The 20,510-nt window shown below is 39.2% G+C and overlaps 2 protein-coding genes across 2 annotated transcripts in view; one reads left to right on the top strand and one right to left on the bottom strand.

Moving 5' to 3' along the window:
- Window positions 1-20,510, bottom strand: part of CDC73 (cell division cycle 73) — a 98,514-nt gene that overhangs the window by 32,708 nt on the left and 45,296 nt on the right. The window lies entirely within an intron of this gene.
- B3GALT2 (beta-1,3-galactosyltransferase 2) lies at window positions 6,202-15,840 on the top strand. Its single transcript, XM_042819063.1, has 2 exons — window positions 6,202-6,810; window positions 11,392-15,840. Exon 2 carries the CDS (start codon window positions 11,528-11,530, stop codon window positions 12,794-12,796), a length of 1,269 nt encoding a protein of 422 aa, XP_042674997.1. The 5' UTR covers window positions 6,202-6,810; window positions 11,392-11,527; the 3' UTR covers window positions 12,797-15,840.

The following is a 20,510-nucleotide window of genomic DNA, read 5'->3' as shown; positions in this document are numbered from 1 at the left end:
GAAAAACTTATATCCTAATATCTAACCTAAACCTCCCGCCTCAGTTTAAAACCATTCCCCCTTCTCTTATCACTATCCACCCTCATATACACACATACTCTCTCCTGTTTATATGCTCCCTTCACATATTGGAAGGCCACAATGAGATGTCCCTGGAGCCTTCTCTAAGCAAAAGAAGCCCCGTTCTCTCATCCTTTCCTCACAGGAGAGGTGCTCCAGCTCTCTGATCACCTTCTGGGGTCCTCCTCTGGACCAACTTCAGGAGCTGCACACCCTTCCTGTGCTGGGGGCCCCAGGCCTGCATGCAGAACTGCAGATGGGGCCTCACAAGAGCTGAGTAGAGGGGGGCAATCACCTCGCTCTGCTGGCCACCCCTTTTTTAATGCAACCCAGAACACAGTTGGCCTTCCAGGCTGCAAGCACACACTGCTGGCTCATGTCCAGCTTCTCGTCCATCAGGACCCCCAAGTCCTTTTCCGCAGGGCTGCTCTCAAGATCTTCCCCCAGTTTGTATAAACACCTGGGACTGTCCCAGCCCAAGTGCAGAAGTGAATTTCCAAAATTGAATGACAAAGTCCGTAGGATAGACCAGAAAATGAGCATATGGGAAGTTATTTCATATAGCAGGACAATTTCTTTGTCCATCAGAAACATAGACAAATGAATACCTGCTAACAAATAAAGTTTTCCACAAGAATAAAAATTACTTTGAAGCAACAGGGAATCGGTTCAATGAATTTAAGCACAATACATGATAAAACAACTTATTAATATACAATGGCTGGAAATCACTTCCAGTTGAGGGAATCAGCACGGAACAACTATTGAGAAATAGCAGATGTTTATTTCTCTGGCCAAGCTGAAGTAACTCTACCAAACTAGCTAGCATGCAGGGCATTGGAAGCAATTTTAGCAGTACGTCCATGAACACAGCAAGGAATTGCTCTAAAATAATAATAATAAAAAAAAAGACTCACTTTCCAAGCTAAGATCCAAGTTCCACACAGACTATTAACAAATACTACTTAAATTTATTACAGGGATCACTGGAGAAAGGAGTTTTCCACATATTTTGTTGCCTTTCTCAGTTTAAGCATTCTTGTTAGAAGAAAAGGCCTCAGGTATTTAAGACAGTTACTAAAGCTTTGTGGTTTCCACTGTAAATCCTCTATATCCCACAAAACTAGCTGTAAATAAGGATACTTACAGAATGGAGCTGCAGAAACTCGTGCACTAAAGCTCTTGAGGAAATACGACACATGGAAAGAATCAATACAGGTCTCACACCCCAAACAGATGAAATTTGGGCAGCTTGGAGACTTGCAGCTACTCAGTGTCACTACTTAACACTAACTGAATATCTACATCATGATTTTCCACTTTATTTACTACAAAGAAGTAGGAATTTTAGAGGTTGATGAAATGCCTCCATATTCATACAAATCATAGGCATAATGGTGAAAAAAAACCACAACAGCTGGTGAGAAGATGAACATCAAGACCTGCAAGTCTCTCAGTCAGCCTACAAGGATCCATGCAGCATGTCCAACAACCCAAAGAAGCGGCCCAAGTGGGCAGGAGAGGCCTGTGCCCTGGCAGTGAGCTTGGGGGGCCACAGCTCTTCAATTCATTGGGACGCCTTAAAAACCAGAAGGCAGCCAAAAGGAAAAGGTCTTTCTAAAGCTTTTTTGGGAACAGATGGTGCAGAAAGAAGGAGCTGAGCAGGTTGCAACAGGCAAGCTCTTCCCCAAAAATCTCAATTTCTGTAACAATTTCTGTTTTCATTAAAAAGTGTCAAGTTCATGCTGGGAGTGTACGGAGAGTGGTTGGGGCTACCTGATCTTATAGAGCAGACACCTGGAAAGAAAAAGTCTCATAAGACAAGCAGAGTAAGTTTATTTTCCACAGTCTTTAAACTGCCTCTGAATGTTTGGTACTTGTGCTCATTGGCCTTCTCTTCCCTGCTGTGCTGAATCAAAGCTTCATAAAGTCCCTGCTCTTCTCAGAATGCAAAAGGAACACTTGTGACAGGCAGAAAATGCTACCACTGGCACGTCACTTCAACAGGGGAGAACTGCACGACCAAAGATGCTGCACAATCTAAATGAAATTTTGTCCATCCCCTGGAAAGAAAATCTTCGTTTAGCACTTAAGATCGGCAATAATTGGATGTAAAGCCTGGGGGAAAGACATGAAAAAAAACCGAATACAGTAAAGAAAAAAAATTGTGAGAGACAAAACTATATTATTGAGAGAAGATCTGCTTTGTTTCTAAACAGCACATACGCAAAATCTGCATATAATGCAAAAACAGAACAGAGTAGTAGACTGAAAGCAACAGCATTTTGGCTTTTCAATTGCATTTTGAAGCACTCCAGACCTGTGCTCTTCATAAGAAGCTGTAAGAAATCCTGAGAGTTAATTCCTCTTGGGTAGCTGGAATGCCTGTTCAGTTATTAGAAAAAGACTCAATTGTGAAAAATCCCCTTGAAATGTTTCACTGGGCAGATGGTGGACTAAGCCCTCCTGCCTTTGAGAGATCATCCGGTCTTTTCTCCCTAACAATTTTGCAAAGTGCTTAAATTGCTTACTGACTGATTAGAGCAATTATAAACTACTCATTAGAGAACATAAAAATAGGTACACACTTTCAGTTATCGGAAACCCTTTCTGTTCTTCCATAGCCACTGAAGATGGATCTATACTGTTGTACTTGTGTTTTAAATTTTAAACGTCCAAAGATTAGTAGGAACACTTGGGAGCCATTAGAACGGTGCAAAATCCTGACCATTTACACAAAACGCAGCGAGTGCGAGATGTGTTACAGAACTGACAAAGAAATAGTGAAAATTTAAGAAAAATAAAGGCAGGCAATACTGACACTTGTGGTCGTTTCTAGATTGCTGTTTTTCACTCAGTTACAAACATGCTTCTGATAGTTAAGAAATACACTGTGATCACAGAGTAGGCACTCAGATTAGAAATACTCTGTAATCCCCTCTGCTCTAAACAATATATTGGAAAAGTATCCTTTTTGGATCGTTAAGACCAACGGCCACACTGGCTGTATGTATAATTCTTAACACAGTTAAGATCAGCATTTATGACGTTCTGTATGAACACATTTCCAGAGGGAAAAAGAAAAGTTTCAAAGTAAAAATAACCACCCTTGAAAACACTGTTATTACTCATTTTGAATTGTCAATTGACAGGGTTTTCAACACATTGAAACTTAAATAATACTACATTTTACTCTGATAAAAAGGAATAATCTTTGCAGAGTATTTGTGGAGTTTTCATAAAGCATGACCCGTATAGAAAGATCCAATTTACGTGTCAGCTGTGATGCACGTATTTAGTTTAATTTTCAGGGGACTTGTAGCCATCAAGCAGAAAATTATCTTTCTAAGCAGTACACCTGACTGTTGCAACCACTGTAAACTCATTTGAGAAACTTCTGTTACTGCTGCCAAGAGAAAGCTTTACTTAAATGGCTCCTTCCCAGGGTCTAGTTTATCTTAAAACTAGTTTGACAAGATATGACTGCTCCCTAAAAGTTACACAAAGCAAGTTTTTCAAGATTTCTGGATAAAATATTCCCAAGTCACGCACCTCTGCTTTGCACAGATATTCTGCACAATTATCAGTCTTGTGCACAAGTTACTCTGCTTACCTTAAATGACTTCCTGCATCTGCTTCTAACTTGGTATAACTCACTGCACAGTCAACCTTGCACTGGCCATGTTAACTCTACAGCATTCCTTACATTCACACAGCACATCTGCACATCACTACAACTCCTCCTTAGCCTTAGTAGATCTAAGTATTTCAAACACCAACATTGCACCTTCTAATTTAAGATGTAACCATGGCAACATCAGAGAACATACTACTCCTTGGATCAAGAACAAGCAGACCACTGACCCTTCACAGTGAGAGTTGGCCAAAATAAAGCTCATTTCAATCCATTACCACAGCAAGATACTTAAACCTTCAGGTCACACTTACAGAGCAAAGCAAGTTCCGCCCTCCTGAAACACCCAGGAACACACAGTACTGCATAGAAGTACTAAAAAAAGTTCTATAAAAGGAAGTTTTTTTCTGAAATGTTGACTATCTCAGCCTACCATCACATACACAGATAGAAATCAGTGGGAAGGGGGGTAAGAGGGGGGCAGGGAAAGGGGCTTTTCTTTACACTTCCACAAGATAAACTAAGACCTGCTCATCCTTTAAATGTAAACAATGGGTGAACAGAAGAAGTAGTTTACTAAGACTTAAAAATTCCAGATTCAGCTTGTTCATGTTGCAAGATGTCAAGTTTGACATAGCAACACATAACAGTTCTGCCTGAACTTTACAGCCTATGCACAAGTGATGTGGTCATTTAATTTAAAAGCCAGAACTAATGTCATTGCCTTCTATCTGGAAAGTAAATGGCCCTTGAGGTTTTTGTACTTTCAATATTAGCATTTATGGGAAGAGACAAACATCAGCATGTAAACGTGCTACTTAGAATTCACGACCCTTTGGACATGCAATTTAGGAAGGATAGAAACATGAGTAAATTAAGCCAGCAGAAACTTTTGTCAGTGGAAACGCTATGGATCTAAGTGAGCTTTATGTTGAGATTTAGACTTGTTTCTCAAGTACATTCTTATATGTCTGATCTGAAGATTGAAAAATCAGTCAAGATTTACATTACTTACATCAAAGTAAGTCAACAGAGGTTAAGTTAACCACATGAGTATCTCACTGCCTGCTGGGAGTCCAGAACACAGCAAGCTGACAGTGCTAACCTCACACACACACAGCAACTGACTACATACCCTATGTAATACACAGAAATGTAAACATAAACTGTGTGTTTAAATTGCAAATCCAGTAGAAGGGGCACACATTCATTCTTTGAAAACACTGGTTCTGAACTAGTCATTGAAGTCCCAGAGAAGTAAGCAGTGTTGGCTGGAAGCATCTCCTCTCCCTCTCCATTCCCTCGCTAGCTGCCTCCCAGCCCATCCTCCAGCTTTCTTGAAATTAAAGATTTCTAGAATGGAGAAGTTTTATTTGTATTAAACACTTGGGGAATATCACCATGTTCCTAAAATAGTCCCAGGTAAGATGATAGGATTTGCAGAAAATGTCATTAGAATAGGAAACGCATACATTAAATACAAGACTAAATTAACAGAGAAAGTATGCATAGGTGATTTAGGAGAATATAAGTCCGATATTGTTTCTAGTAAGTCACCAGAACATGCATCTAGAATAGTAAAACACAGCGACTGTCTGGAGAATCATTATGAGCTAGCAAAGGAAGCACCTTCCCAATCCAACCAGAGATACCATATGAAAGACCCATTATATTTTCTTTATCCTTTGGCTAAACAAAAAAAGAAAAATCAATCCAAAGCACTGAATTCATTCTCTTTTCAAAAAAGGATGGACAAACACTTGGGTAGGAATGCTGCTAGCTTGCCATCTTCAGCATCCCCTACCGAGAGATTTTTTTAAAGCATACAGCAAATATAATGAGGTGTGTCAGCACAGAAGGGCCAGTTACTGACAGGACAGAAATTACTGACAGGAACCCAAATTCCATTAGGAGCAGAAAAACATTCTATGATACAGATATGCCTGTAATGTAAGAAAGATACTTTCTGATCCACCAATAATAGAAATAAGGCTTAACAGTTAATACATGAATGCCTTCCAACTCAACTGGCTTTTTGTAACCAAAGGTTACAAAAAGCAGCTTTTATACGGTAAAAATATGAAATACGTAAAGCAAGTATGAGCAAAGAAATATATTTTTTCCTCACCATAGAAGCACAAAAAATTTTTTTTTACTGAGAGCACCAAATGGGTTAAATCAAGCTTTGGTGTTTAAATGCTTCTAATTCCTTTGCAAAGCAGAACAGCCCTTGGAATACTGAAATAGAACATCTCACATTAAAAATCCCCCAGAGAATCATAAGTTACAGTGTCAAGGAAAAGTGAAAACAATTTGAAAAAACCCTCAATCATTCATTTAATCATCATACAATTTTTATACTATTCACCTATCATCGTGCTTGTGCTGAATATGTATCATTTATCAAATAGGCGGAAGAGTCTGTGAAGGTTTCTGGCTGCCTTTGGGTTTAGTCAAAATGAATGCAAACAATCACGTGGGATTCAGCCAAGCAGTGACGTTAAATTCTGCTCTGTCAGAAGACAGCATCTGTCAAAGCCCACATTTAAACTGCTGCCTGCCTGTGCAGCAGCTGAAGGACTCCGGGAATGGATTTAATAGACCAGAATTCTCGGTTAAAACAGCTCGAAACCATTTCTACTACTGCCTAGCAACAATGAAGGAGGGAAGAGAGACAAATCCTATTACTAAAGGCAACTGAACCACTACGTGCTAGCACTCACTGCTAACATTACCGTTAGAAATATGGATACTGGGAAGAGGAGAACACAGCACTGCATTGTCCGACAAGGGAAACACCAGATGTAAAAGCTCCAATCTATCGGCTGGGAACGCCAGACAGCCCCGACCGCCGAGCAGGAACAAGAACTACTGTCCTTTTGTTTGAAGGATGAACAAAAAGCCCCAAGACAAGGACAACACTTATGAGCAAGGAAGGTAACACAGCAACGAGCCGACAGATGGACAGATTGGATACTGTGAAAAGCAATCGCAGGAAGCAGACTGTTGGGGGATGTGCGCATGTTCGATAGCATCTTTTTTGCTGAAGTGATGGCGTGCCAAAACTATTTTCTGTGGGTATAATCCTCGCACCATAAATGGCCTGACCAGGGAAGGTATGTCAAATCCTTGTGTGTGATATTCATTCAGTTGTCTGTTACCTTTCAGCCATTACAGATAATGATCATTCCTAATTTGCAGAGCCCAGAGATAAGGTGTCTGTGAGCAGTGGAAAAAATTCCAGCAGGTTTTCCTTTCACCGTGCAGAACAATGTCACTACTTTACACGTTTAATGTACTGCTTACAGCCTGCTGTGGGTACAGGAGGGATTAAAGGGATAATGTGGCTGCTGTAATGATTGCATTTAACTGAGAAATTAAAAACTTAAACCCCTCCAATTTAGAAAAAAAAAACAAAAAACAAAAAACAAAAAAAAACTAGTTAGAAATCCTCTCAAAGTAGGTCAGAATTAATCCTTATCGGAAGTAATCTTAAAGCACTGATAAAACGGCCATGATAGGACACACACAGAGAACCATCAAAACAGACCATGCAGTCAAATTACATTATCTAAGGAGTACCTTCAGACCTTTCTCACACTTGCTTCCCCCCTCCCCCCCCCCCCCCCCTTAAACTCAGCAAAATGTCATCAGGCTAATACTGACCAAGCGTAATTTGGGAGCGTGCAAAAGATTGGACATGATCTAAACCATCAGCAGCGCAATCAGGCACCACATTTTACAAGTAACATCAGGCTCCACTGACATCCCAAAAGGAAACCTTCACACACTGTGCACTCAAAATGGTGAGCACGTAAATTACCTCATGCCATCATTACGATCTCTGTTTAATATGAAAACACTGACTGTTTAACTTGGATTGCAAAATGGCACTCAGTCTAATTGTCATTCATTTCCACATTTTGTTTTAATTTAAATACTTCATCAATTGTGGCAAACAAGCAGGAAGACAGCTCGCTATTTACAGTGCAAATTTAAGATCTAAACGTATAGCAATTTAATACACTATGGGATGAAAATGCTTCTCTACAGAACCTACCAATAAGCTGTAATAAATCATTAATCTGTCAACATAGCTGTGTTTACTTTGTGCAAGGCACTCACCTGGCTCACATCACTTTTAAAGCCTTTCCAGGAGTTTTAAAACAAAAAAAAAAAAAAAAAGACCCTGCTTTCCAGCAGCACTCCCAGAGCAGCATGCCTCCCAGCAGTGCCACTTTCCTATCTGACATTTCAAAACCTAAACATCAGAGCTTATCTTGATTATTGCCTGTTTTGAGCACAAACTGAGTGCAGTTGGAGTGAACCAGGGCATGACTCTGTGAGGCCTAAAGCACAGCTGCTGCTCTTCATCAGAACACCGGCTCAGGCTCCTTTGAACTCTTCCCCCTGATTAAAAGGTTTGCCCACAAATCAAAATACGAAAATGCAGAACGTGTAAACAGGGAGTCGAATGCTTCAGACTGCAAAGTTGTAATTATAGAGCAGAACCGAAAGTACAACACTAGTAGAGCACAGACCACAAATAAAAACTCAAGAGGCATTCACAGTGAATATATTTGGCATTCAATCATACATCAGAGACTGCACAGCCAAGTGCCAAAATTCAAGAGCCATCATAAGTCCTATCTTCAAAAGGCACAGCTGTATGCAACAACATGCTTTCAGAGCACAAGGTGACTGCACGGAGACCTTGGGCTATAGTTAGTAATTTGCTTTCTGCTTTGTTGCAATTGCTGTGTTTCAAAAGCTTATTATCCACTGCATATTTTGAGATGTTTTACACCTGTATTGCAAACAAACTGATATACAGTGTTACTTGTTTTTTTTTTTCTAGCTTTAATTTCTATAAAGCTAGGAAACAGATGGGGAGGTCCTTCCTTTATCCATATAGAGTCTCTTGAAAGGGCAATCAGGGATCTAAGACTCTCCAGGAAACTTCCACCTTGAAAAAATCTAGCAAACATGCAAATGAGAGAGGACTCTCTTTATAAAAAAGTCTTTATGATGAGAGATGAGACTAAGACTATAAGAGATTTAATATGCAGTATGTGAGCGTGCAACCTAATAAAGCCACAAAACACTTCACACATTACAACCCCATTCTGGGGCAATTTCTCTGTGCAACAAAGAAAGGCAGCACCTGCAAGCAGTTTTCAGTTCACACATGTTCCTATAACAAGACTCTCTCTTTTCCTGTGTGAAATTGGTGGCACAAGAAAACACTACTTCAAATAAAAATTAAAAACAGCTGAGTAGTACAGTGCAGATTTGCCAAAGTATTTGCACCTAATGACTGAAGTTTTATAGTGCATAATTCAGCGTGGCGAAGTTAATTCTGAATTACAGCTGCTGTTCTGCATTCATCTCCTCATGAAATTCTTGTTTTCACTTCTTCCTGAGCTGCATGCACATGAAACGCAGTGGCAATTAATCAAATATTCCCACTGCTGCCTCCCAAACCCGTATCGAACAATTAGTTTCCCTGAGATCTAGGATATCCTTTGAAGTGACATTTACGTTTGCTCATGCAGAGATATTCATCCCAAATAGCTGAGTGCTCATTTAAAACACTGCACACTGCAGAGAAAGTAAGAATTATGTTTGGAGAGCAGGCTTTTATTTTCTAGGCATGTAAAAGAAGGTGCAAGCGGTCGGATAAACACACATCTTCCCCATCGGGGGCTTATTTCCTTTTTATTTAAGGTATAATTTCTGAGCCAAGAAACAGAGCAGCGTGGAATTAGAGATTAATTCTCAAACAGCATACTTCAAGTACAGGCTTAGCATTTGAAGGCTGGAAGATAATTTTTAAGAAAAGTAGCTCAGGAAAAAATAAAATCCTAAATATTTTCGGAACACAACTCACTAACATCTGCGTAACAGCACGGCAGGGAAGAGTTCAATGTATCACTAGGCAAATATTTTGCCCTTTCACTCAGAAGTAAGGAAAACTGTTGCCGTTTTAGATAACGTTTATGGTTACAAACCCGTTAAAATCCCCACTTACTTGCTCCTCCTGGTGGAGGTTAATAAGATAGACAAACTACAGTTTCAACTCTGTAACTGTAGCAGTAGTTCCTCCTTGCTTCTAAATACTGAGCAATGTCTTCTGCATATAGGTTATTCTGTTTACATATAAACTCACACAGTAACCAAAATGAAGTTTAGTTACACATCTGTCCTTATCCTTTCTGAAATCTCATTTTTCCTTTGCACTAACTCAGCAAACTGAATGTTAGTCACACACAGTAATATATTATTCAAAAGCCATCTCTTCATAAATTACTTCTTTACTGTGCAAAATCGTGTAATTTCCCCATATAACAAGTTACTTAGTTTTTAAACACAGAAATTAATCCAAATATTGGTTTTAAAAGATAGCCAAGTAATTAAGAAATTACACATTTATATTAAAAATAGCATTTTCTGTGGAAGCCTTGTTCAGCTGTCATCCTTTTTTCCCTATACAAAACCCTAGGGCCCAGGAATAAATTAGAGCAAATTGAAAATCACAAACGAATTGCTACTGTGCAGTGAAAGGCTCATTTTCGAGACGATGTGATCAGCTTTTAATATGCAGCATCATGAAGCTGCCATATTGACTCTGCTCTTGAATATGAAAAAAAAATTTAGGAGAAAATGAACCGCAGACTACTTTGGCACTCTTTCCTACAGTTACAGCTGCTATTACCACTACTTCACCTTTCTGCACTATAATAGAAGTATAGTAGTTACATTTAAATTCTCAGAGGAAACAAAAACCAAAAATCACATTCATCAGACAGCTTGCCAGAGAGTAACTTACTGCTGTGCAGCTTTACTTCATGTTGATGTCACTATTTACTTAAGATCTCTATCCACTACAACTCGACAGCTTAACAGTAAATCAACTGCATGCCAGCTTGGTACGAAAGCCAAATATTCAATGCTCTTTCATTGCGGAGCAGAGGGTTAAAGGTGTCTGAAAGGTGACCAAAATTGTTATTGTGTGTTACCATCTAAGCACTGTGCAGAGAGGTTACTGGACCCTGAAAATTAATTTTGACAGGTGCACCTTCTCTCATTGACTTTCTGAACACAGTCAGGGCTGGTGGAGACACGTCAGGCAGTGTACTGTGACTAACAGAACTCTGCCATCATCAACCTTGCAGCGTCTGTCCCACTACCACCACACAACCATTTTACTGTAGGAGTTTTAAACTGAGCCATACTAGCCTCTACACATCACATCCTTTTTAATTAATGCCAATAAACTTTCCAGCTGCTCTTGAGCTCTTCTCGTTCAACCATCCTCAAGCACTGCACAAGGATTTCACAGTCAGTAAATACGATGCTATTTAAGACTCCTTTACACTTTCCCAGCAAGCATGATAATTTTTTTTCCCTATTTATTTCATCTTTGGTACCCAGGATGCTTTCCAGAACTTCTATCATAAAAGTATGCACTGTAAAAACCTAACAAAGCAAGTAATTTTGATTGTAAAACAAGCTTGGCTTTTGGGAAAAAAACAAAACAGAACAAAACAAAAAACTACCCCAGACCTTATTTATGTGTTGCTTCCTCAAAAAACAAAGCTCAATTTTATCTATTTTATCTATTTTCTCATTGTAGCCTCATATCATGTGCAGGTAAAATAAAAAATGTGTTTGGTTTTCTCTTTAAACCCTTCCAGAGAGAGCCATTTGCAGAGAATTACTTGACATGAACAGAAGGAAATGAATACCAAAGAATAGCAGTGGTTTTGGAAAGGAAGCAAACAGCATTTTGCTTGGCCATTGTCTCACACCCCATTGTTGGATTCTTACAACATGCTTCAGTGGAGAAGACGACACTGCTGCCTTGCAAAGATGACCTGGAATACCAAAAGGTCGCTATTTCGCACCCATCTTATTGGCCTGATCTCCCTCGTGTTTCTTTTTGCTGTGTTTCTCTTTTTCAACCATCACGACTGGCTGCCAGGCAGGGCGGGCTTTAGAGAAAATCCCATGACTTACACAATCCGAGGATTTAGATCTACAAAAAGCGAGATGAACCACAGCTCTCTACGGAACATGTGGAAAGACGCCGTACCTCAGACCCTCAGGCCTCAAACAGTCACCAACCCCAACAACACTGACCTGTCGCCGCAAGGAGTAACTGGCTTGGAAAACACCCTCAGCGCTAACGGAAGTATTTACAATGAGAAAGGCACCGGGCATCCAACCTCATATCACTTCAAATACATCATCAACGAGCCCGAAAAATGCCAGGAGAAGGTCCCCTTCCTGATTTTGCTCATAGCTGCAGAGCCTGGCCAAGTGGAAGCCAGACAGGCCATTCGACAAACCTGGGGTAATGAAAGCCTGACGCCTGGCATTCAAATTGTTCGCATCTTCTTGCTGGGGCTAAGTACCAAGACAAGCGGGTACCTCCAGCGTACCATACAGGAGGAAAGCAGACAGTACCACGACATCATCCAACAAGAGTACTTGGATACCTATTATAATTTAACCATTAAAACTCTGATGGGAATGAACTGGGTTGCATCCCATTGTCCAAGCGTTCCCTACGTCATGAAAACTGACAGCGATATGTTTGTCAATACAGAGTACTTAATACACAAGCTTCTGAAGCCAGAGCTTCCTCCGAGGCACAGATATTTTACAGGATATTTAATGAGAGGTTACGCGCCTAACAGGAACAAGGATAGCAAGTGGTATATGCCACCTGATTTGTATCCAAGCGAACGTTACCCTGTATTCTGCTCTGGAACCGGTTACGTTTTTTCTGGAGATTTAGCAGAAAAAATCTTTAAAGTCTCCTTAGGCATCAGACGTTTACATTTAGAGGATGTATATGTGGGGATCTGCCTTGCCAAGCTGCGAATTGACCCCATGCCTCCACCCAACGAATTTGTCTTCAATCACTGGCGAGTTTCTTACTCCAGCTGTAAATATAGCCACCTAATTACCTCCCATCAGTTCCAACCTAGTGAACTGATCAAATACTGGAACCACTTACAACAGAATAAGCACAATGCCTGCGCCAATGCAGCAAAAGAGAAAGCAAGCAGGTATCGCCATCGTAAACTGCACTAGAAGGACAACATTCCCTCTGTCAAATGTATTCCATGTGCAATTTGTAAATATTGCTGAACGCATGTACAGTGAAAATGGATGAGCTTAATGGGACAGCCTTTAGTTGATGCCCATCACATAGTGGAGTCTGAAAATTATTTTTTTAATTTGAAAAAAGTATAGTTCTTGATAACACTAATACTATAAAACCATAACCAAAAGGTTTTCCCAGCAAATTTGAGGAAAAAGACAATGGAGATATAATGATTTTCTGTGTTAATGTGCAATAATAAGCATGCACACTAAAGTGGTACAATTGCAGACTTATGTGCCAATAAAATCTAATTGAGCATATTTTCCACACAAATTTTATTTTTAAGACAATGCATTCATAGCTCTTGCTCTTTTAAGTGTAACAATTTCTTGTCTAGGATTGCTATAAGTAAAACGAAAAACAAGAAGCAAAGGAAATGCACAAAGGGGAGATGAATCTTACCTTCAAATACCACATGAAAATTACTACACACTTCTTAGAAATGCAGTACACTTAGCAGCAACACGTTTAAAATTAAGACACCATTAAACAAACTCTAAAACAATGCAAAAGTGCTTCGCTCAAGTAAGTCCACTTCTAGCAAGGTTGCTTTTTTGGCTAGGGAAAAAGAATAAATGAAAACAAAGCTCAGAAAACCACTACTTTGCACATCTCCTACTGAAACTCACAGCAGGTGTTCTCAATTCAGGTCTAGTTTCTCTTCCAAGTTACTCTCTACAAGTTATAGGGTGAGCCACTGAATCCAGGTGCCAAGCAGCACTGGCACCTACATGCAGATTCGTTCCATCTGCTGTTTATTTTCTTACACAACTTCAAGACAGCTCCAAAGGCTAAAAAGAAAAGCAAAAGCCTTTCACCATAGTCTCAAAAATGTCCCATTTTGTACAAAGAGGGAGAAAAACAACTCAATCTTGATTTGTTTTACTACTTACTGCCTATCAGAAAAAGCATCAGTTAAGCTAAAATAGGACTGCAAGAGGAAATTAAGCCAAACTTTACCTTACAGAAAGAAAGGACTAAGTCATTAGACTGACATTTCCAGACAGAATTATGGGCAAAAACAAAATGGAAGAAAAATTAAAAATCAAAACTACAACATCTGTCACTGAAAACAAGATGGGAGAGGTAGGTTAAATCTACCTGCAGGTAGGCTAAATCTACTTGCAGGTTTTCACATTTTTTAAACAAGCAGAACTTTCAGTTTCTTTTCCAGTGAAGCAGTGTTGCATCGGAATCAGGTTATTGCTACTTGTCACAGTAAGCAACACTCACCTGTGATTTAGCAGCAGAGGATGGAACTGTGATTAGTTTTGTTTGACCGGTACTTTTTAATTGGATAAAACACAATTATTTGATGTACTTTTATTATTTAATAAAACTCATTGTATTTATGGCCCTTCAGACTTCACTTATTAATGGTAAAGCTACTCATCAGGAGGAAATAATTTGCTAGCATTACCTGACTTTTCCTCATTTCCCCTAATTCTTAGGGGAATTTTCATTCCATGTAAAGATACAGAGATTCCAAAAGGTGTTTGTTTTTTGTTTTCCTTTGTAATGAAAAGATGAATGGTATAACTGAGCACTCAGCAACACTATGAGTGTCTATTTCCAGGACCTCACATATTTAAGCAGACGGTGTCACACTGAACTAGCACTCCTACAAAATGCCAGGAAGTCCTATTGAAGACGGCTATTGGAATTTGCTCTTCATCCTCTTTTTTTTCTTTTTTTTTTTTTTGTTTGCATGGACCTCCAATAAACCATCACTCACTGTATTTAAGGTATGATAATCATGTGTTTGTGCATTTCCTACATACCTCAAATAATAGAGGGCACTTCTGTGGAAAGCAAGAGTGTTTAATAGTAAATGCCTGCACAAAGGTCTTCTCAAACTAACCAGACTGAAAGTGCACTGACTTAGTTTCATTGAAAGTTACTGGCATTAATGTGACACAGCTGCAACAGAAAATGTCTTTGGGAGTATTCTTTGAACACTCATTTGTAGTTCTCCTCACACTCTGAGCTAACACAAGCCACAGCTAATACACCAGCTGAAAGCTGCCTGGCTTATGTTAACTATACCCTTATTAACTATTACTATGCTATAGGAGCTTAGAACAATCACAAGCAATTGTTAGATGACTAGAGAAAAGCCACGTACTACCCAGGAGCATTTGGCTGTAGAAGACATACAGTCACACAAGCATCCTCTCCTTGAGTCATGCTGGCCAAGGACACAGTCCTCCCTCCTGGAGGTGGCTTCAACACCATTCCCTGCCTTCAGCACTTTCAAGCTAGAATGTAATATAATGTACTCTACTTGGACTTTCCCAACTCTGGCTAGTTCAAAATGCTGCTACTGGCTTCTGGACATTGTCCAAGAGGTTAATAACTAAACCTTAAATAGTTTGGCACTTTAATTACGAAGTTTGGCAGCCAAACAACCTCTCGGGTACTCCACTTTGGAGCTCATACACAGTACCAATCTGCCCGAGTTTGGCAGAATTATGCTACAATACCTATGAGTTCAGCACACTGAACTTCTTTCTAGTTAAAATATAAGATGATGCAAGAAAAAGAAAAAAAAAAGCCATTTGTAATGTTCTTTTAACAGCCTGACAATTTTTAGAAATCTGAATTAGTACTTGAGTATAATTTGAAAATAATCTATAAACATAACATACTCAAACCGTTATCTAAACAGTCAACAGCTACTTAAATCTTTTGTGTCCAAGTATTGTTTTCTTGCAGTCTGTTATGAGGCTTTCAGAAATGGGAGGGAGAGCTTGTATGGTGAAATATGCAATTACAGAATGAAAGATCTCTTTGCATTCTTTGTGTTGTTACCACTCTGTAGCTTGAGTTGAAGCTATTTACCCAATGTAGAAGAGCACAAAAACAGCTGATGTTAAAAAACAGTTCAATTACTAATGTCATTAAAACCTTTGACAAGTTTTCACACGTCCTATCCAAAATAAAGCAGGACTAAAAATGCATTGTTAGTAGGATACAAGTTTCTATCTGAGTTTAATGTATCTGCAATGCAGTAAAAAACAAAAAACCAAAAACACTAGTCTGCTTACCAAGATTTGTGTAATTTTCTCTTTAAATGTCTCTGTATGTTTGTTTCAGTTTGAGAAGAAATACAAAAACATCTAACATGACTCTAAATTTATTAAAGAAAATAATCATCATCAGCACCGTCATCACAGCAAAGAAATACTTTGGTAAAACGAAGCAAGCGAACCAAGTGAAATGAGTTTAGTAATATTTCTTCATTTAACTTTCAACTAAGAATTTAAGCATTCATATTAGACAACCAAAATAAAGTTCCACAAGTATCTTACACCAACAACAGGTTTGTTGGTCTCCAATTGTATTAGTAAACAGAATTATTTGCAGATCATTCCACATCGCATTTGAGCATGGAAATCGCACAAGTACAGCTGCCGGAGTAAGAAAGCTGATCCTATCCCCAACCACAGATCCATTTCTCACAGGTGAGGTTCCTGATCTATTCTACGTGGAAAAAAACTACGCATAAAGACATTCCAAGCCTCAGTAGTTCCTTTGAGGAAATGAAATAAGATTAGTGTCCATTAAGATATTTATGTAAATACTATGAATTATTTCTCTGCTCTAGAATTTAAAATTATATCGCGGCAGTGATCTAGGAAAATAAGACAGACTGGTTGTCAGGTCAAGCAGAGTAAAACAGTGATTTAAAAACTCGCTCTCTCTGCAATGCAGTCAATGTGTTTTAGGCCATCTTTACAAATTTAACAACATATTATCAGATATTAACGACTCAAAATCAATGCGAGATCAGGTGTGATTTGAGCACGGGAAAGAATCTAGAAGCCATTGCTGTAGACAGCCCCAACACCATCCCTGCACATTGTCCCAATACACTATCGAAATACCCATCACACTTAGATCTCAAATACCTACATTGTCCCACACTGCAAAAAAAAAAAAAAAAAAACAAAACCAAACCAAAAACAACACAACAACAAAACACCTACAACCTTATCCGCAGAATGAATGCCCATTGCCATTTGTGAAAACTTTCCAGGAGGAGATGAAAGAGAGATGACACTAACATAAAAGTTACTACTTTTTACATTCAAGCTATTAGCAAGGTTTGTAACTGCTTTGCTAAAGCATCGATAGTTGTTTGTATCTTTTTTTTTCCATTTTGAGAACACACTTTTCAATCCTTACTTCGTGCTGTCAGATAACACAAGTAACCATTGGACAATTTATTTACACTATGATAACTACAGCTATGGAATTTTAAAAGCATTATCTTCATTTTTCATTTCTGATTTTTTTCTTAGAAAGCAATGTGGGATTTTAGGTAGAGCAGAGTCTTACCCTTCCTGACCCCAATAACTTCAGACTGGGGATCATCCCTATCATACATGGCATTTGCTGTATTACTACAGATGGAATCTCTAGCCCATTCGTTCCAGAATCCCATGTCCAGCTCTGCTTTGCAGGCCACTCAGAAGGAGAGCACAGGGAGAGGAGAGAGGCACGGAGCTGCACCGCCAGCCAGGCAGTGCTGTACTTGTAAATGTAGGTCAGGAAGCAGAGAACAAGCTCTTTGCTTCGTACCCAAGGCAAGAATGAATTTAAAGGCTTTCTATGGCAGGAGGATGGGGGAGGGCTGCGGAGAGCAACCTTGCAGTAGGTCAGTTAAAAAAGCTCTTGAATGTGGAGGGAAAAAAAAAAAAAGAGCGAAATGAAAACCACAGCAGCTGATCAACACCATACAGGTTAAGAAGTACACATGTCCCATATAAATAGGGCAGGCTTAGTCATAAAGAAAAGCTCTGTAAGTGAGGCCAAATTAGAAAGCATCGTCTGAACTTCTAGCGATGAGTGTTTGCATTTCTCTCCTCCTAGAGGAAATAAAAATCTAAAGTAAACTCATTCCTGTGACTAAACTTCTAGCTTGTGCTTGCAGTACAAGCTTTTTTATTACAGCCTGCTCCAAAGCAATTACAAGAAATGGCATGATGGCATGAAGAGCCGGTCAGGAACTCCAGAGGGGCAGTTTTACATACAGGAGTGCCAATAGAATCAAGTCATAAGCACAGAGAACTCGATCAGTTTTCCCTAGGACTTGCATTTCATCCCCAAAGGCGGGGTTTGCTACATTTCTCATTTCTCCCTAGTTAACTTGAAAGAAAGCCAGGCCTGGTACAATGTGGTACCTTCACCTCATAGTGAAATGACTACATAAGAATTTAGCTGAACATGGGATAGAGATGAAAACTACCACGTTGCCGTTCTCATATTACCATGGCAACAGTTAAGCGAGCTCCCTTCAGCAGTTAAATCTGACAGCTTTCATAATAACACTAACTGGATGATAGTAATGATGCGTTGTGCTCCATGAGCCAACCAGTGCAGGAGTCAAACCACAGGGTACGAGCCATGCCCCTCGCTGCTCTCCCAGCAATGCCTGTGGTCAAAGCCTTCTGACCGAGATAGTAACCTCCAGTTACTCCTCTCAAAACAAGTTCCTGTAGCACAGGGAACGCTCATGGCTTACAGCTTTATGTCGTCTCAAAGGTTTCCATTTGAAACCTTAAGTCGTGCACAGATGCTGTACTGGGTGGAGAAGTCAAGACTGCTTAAAAGCTTGATGGGAATGTTCTCAAAGGGCTCCACTCACCTGGGAACGCATGAGAAAAGAATACGCTTTCTACAGAGTGAACAAAATTGCTGCTGCTGTGTTTTCAGCATCATTTGTCTGAGCAAGGAGGAGGTAAGCAGTGGCTGGTGTCTTGCTATAATGCCTACCAACACGTAGCCACTGTAGACTGCTTCAAGTAAAAAAAACACGCTGCCTCACTGAAGGCCCAAGTATGCTGATGAATATGGAAATATATCTCTGAAGACAAGCTCATCAGGACAATCTCATCCACCTCCTTCTAGCCTATTTAAGCTTTATCTAATATTAACTGACATGTTAACTGTTTAACATCAATATTCTGTGAACCACTCACTGTGATCTCCCAGATACTTAGCTTGGGCATAATGGAAAAGCCTCCACATATTTACCTCATTAGAAAGAGAAGGGTGTGAAGCATTACTCACCCTAATGTTCTGAGGATAACAGGTTTGTCTTGCAACTGGTTCAATAGAAACAAGATGAGAAAACTGAGAACAGTGTGAAACCCTTAAAAGTTCAAGATTTCCTAAGATGACAAACAGATCAGAGGAAATAGTTATGTTTGTCAGCATGTAAGAAGTCTTCAAAAAGTTAAATATTCCCAGCTCTTCCTGTTGACATATTAACAGTTTTGTATTATATTACAAATTTTTTTTAGAAGTCTGTGCCATCACAAAAATGCTGAATTCCTCCACTCTTGAGAAGTCAACAACGTCTTTCTTGGGGAAAGGCCAAGTGTTCCCACACCACAATAAGCCCAAGGTTCAAAACAAGAAAAACTGACTGCTGCAAGAAATGCTTTTTTAATAAAATACCAAACAAGTCACCAAGGAAAACAAAACCCTAACTCACTGCCTTTATTAAAAATTTAACATATCCAGCATTTAAATGACATCAGGTCTAATGAAACATTAAGAGAGAGTCTAAGTTTCTTTCATTCACTGCCGCTTGTCATAATCTCTAAGCCAAGTATGAATTTGGCACATAAAGAAAAGCTACGTCACAGTTAAAGCCTGTTGTGCCATAATATATAGGTTGATGTGACATAAAACAAAATGAATCACTGGAAAATGCCATCTGTGACTCAGTCTAAAATTTTTCATGTAAAAAAATTTAGTACTGCCACTTACCGCAAATTCCAGCCTTTTTATAGGCATTCCTCCCAAGTCCAACTAGGCACTGATTTTTGTAGATGTACAAATTCAACTGTCCAGCCTTGTGAATCATGAGAATAACCAATTTCCCATTATAAGATCTCTGAATATTTTAAAGCTTTGCATTTTATTCTTTTTTAACTTGGGAAACAATAACATTATGTCACAACAGTTTAAAGAAATGAGACTGTAATTTAGATATGCTCTTCACATTACTTAAGATTCTAAAATAAGACTAAATATCATACACACACCTGAGGGCACTACACATCTGTTCCTCAAAAAGCCAATTGCAAAGCTTATGCTGTTAGCACCACAAAGCACATCGAAAGGGGAATAAAATAAAAATAATTTAATTACATGGTTCCTAAGTATAAATGCACCTTCAGCTCAGGAGGTATTTACAGTAATGCCCCTCCTGATATCATGAGGAAATTATCCTTCAAATAGGAACTGATTTTCAATAGCAGATGCCCCAACCCTGGAGGCAGTCAAGGCCAGGCTGGATGTGGCTCCGGGCAGCCTGGACTGGTGGTTGGTGACCCTGCACATAGAAGTGGGTTGAAACTAGATGATCATTGTGACCCTTTTAACCCAGGCCTTTCTATGATTAATCCTGTTGTTTCACTAAATTCAATATGGTTAATTTGCAAAGCAGCTAAACCATATTACTCCAAAAGGTTGTCTGTTTTCTTAATTCTCAACATGGTAAACACCAATACATCAATTAAAAGAATGATAGATAACCACAATTGTTTTATTTTCCTAGCAAGTCTGTTTCCTGCATCTGGCGAATATTTTATTTTCCTTCTCAATTTTTCTTTTTTTTTTGAGAAA

The sequence above is a fragment of the Centrocercus urophasianus genome, unplaced genomic scaffold (genome assembly GCF_019232065.1).
Source record: "Centrocercus urophasianus isolate 14NV4802_14NV808 unplaced genomic scaffold, USGS_Curo_1.0 seq_18, whole genome shotgun sequence".
NCBI lineage: Eukaryota > Metazoa > Chordata > Aves > Galliformes > Phasianidae > Centrocercus > Centrocercus urophasianus.
The sequence above is the reverse complement of the archived record's forward strand: the minus strand, read 5'-3'. Positions and strand labels throughout refer to the sequence as shown.

Bases quoted from the DNA above. Each gene is read 5' to 3' on its own strand.
- B3GALT2 (XM_042819063.1), top strand. From the start codon at position 11,528: ATGCTTCAGTGGAGAAGACGACACTGCTGCCTTGCAAAGATGACCTGG.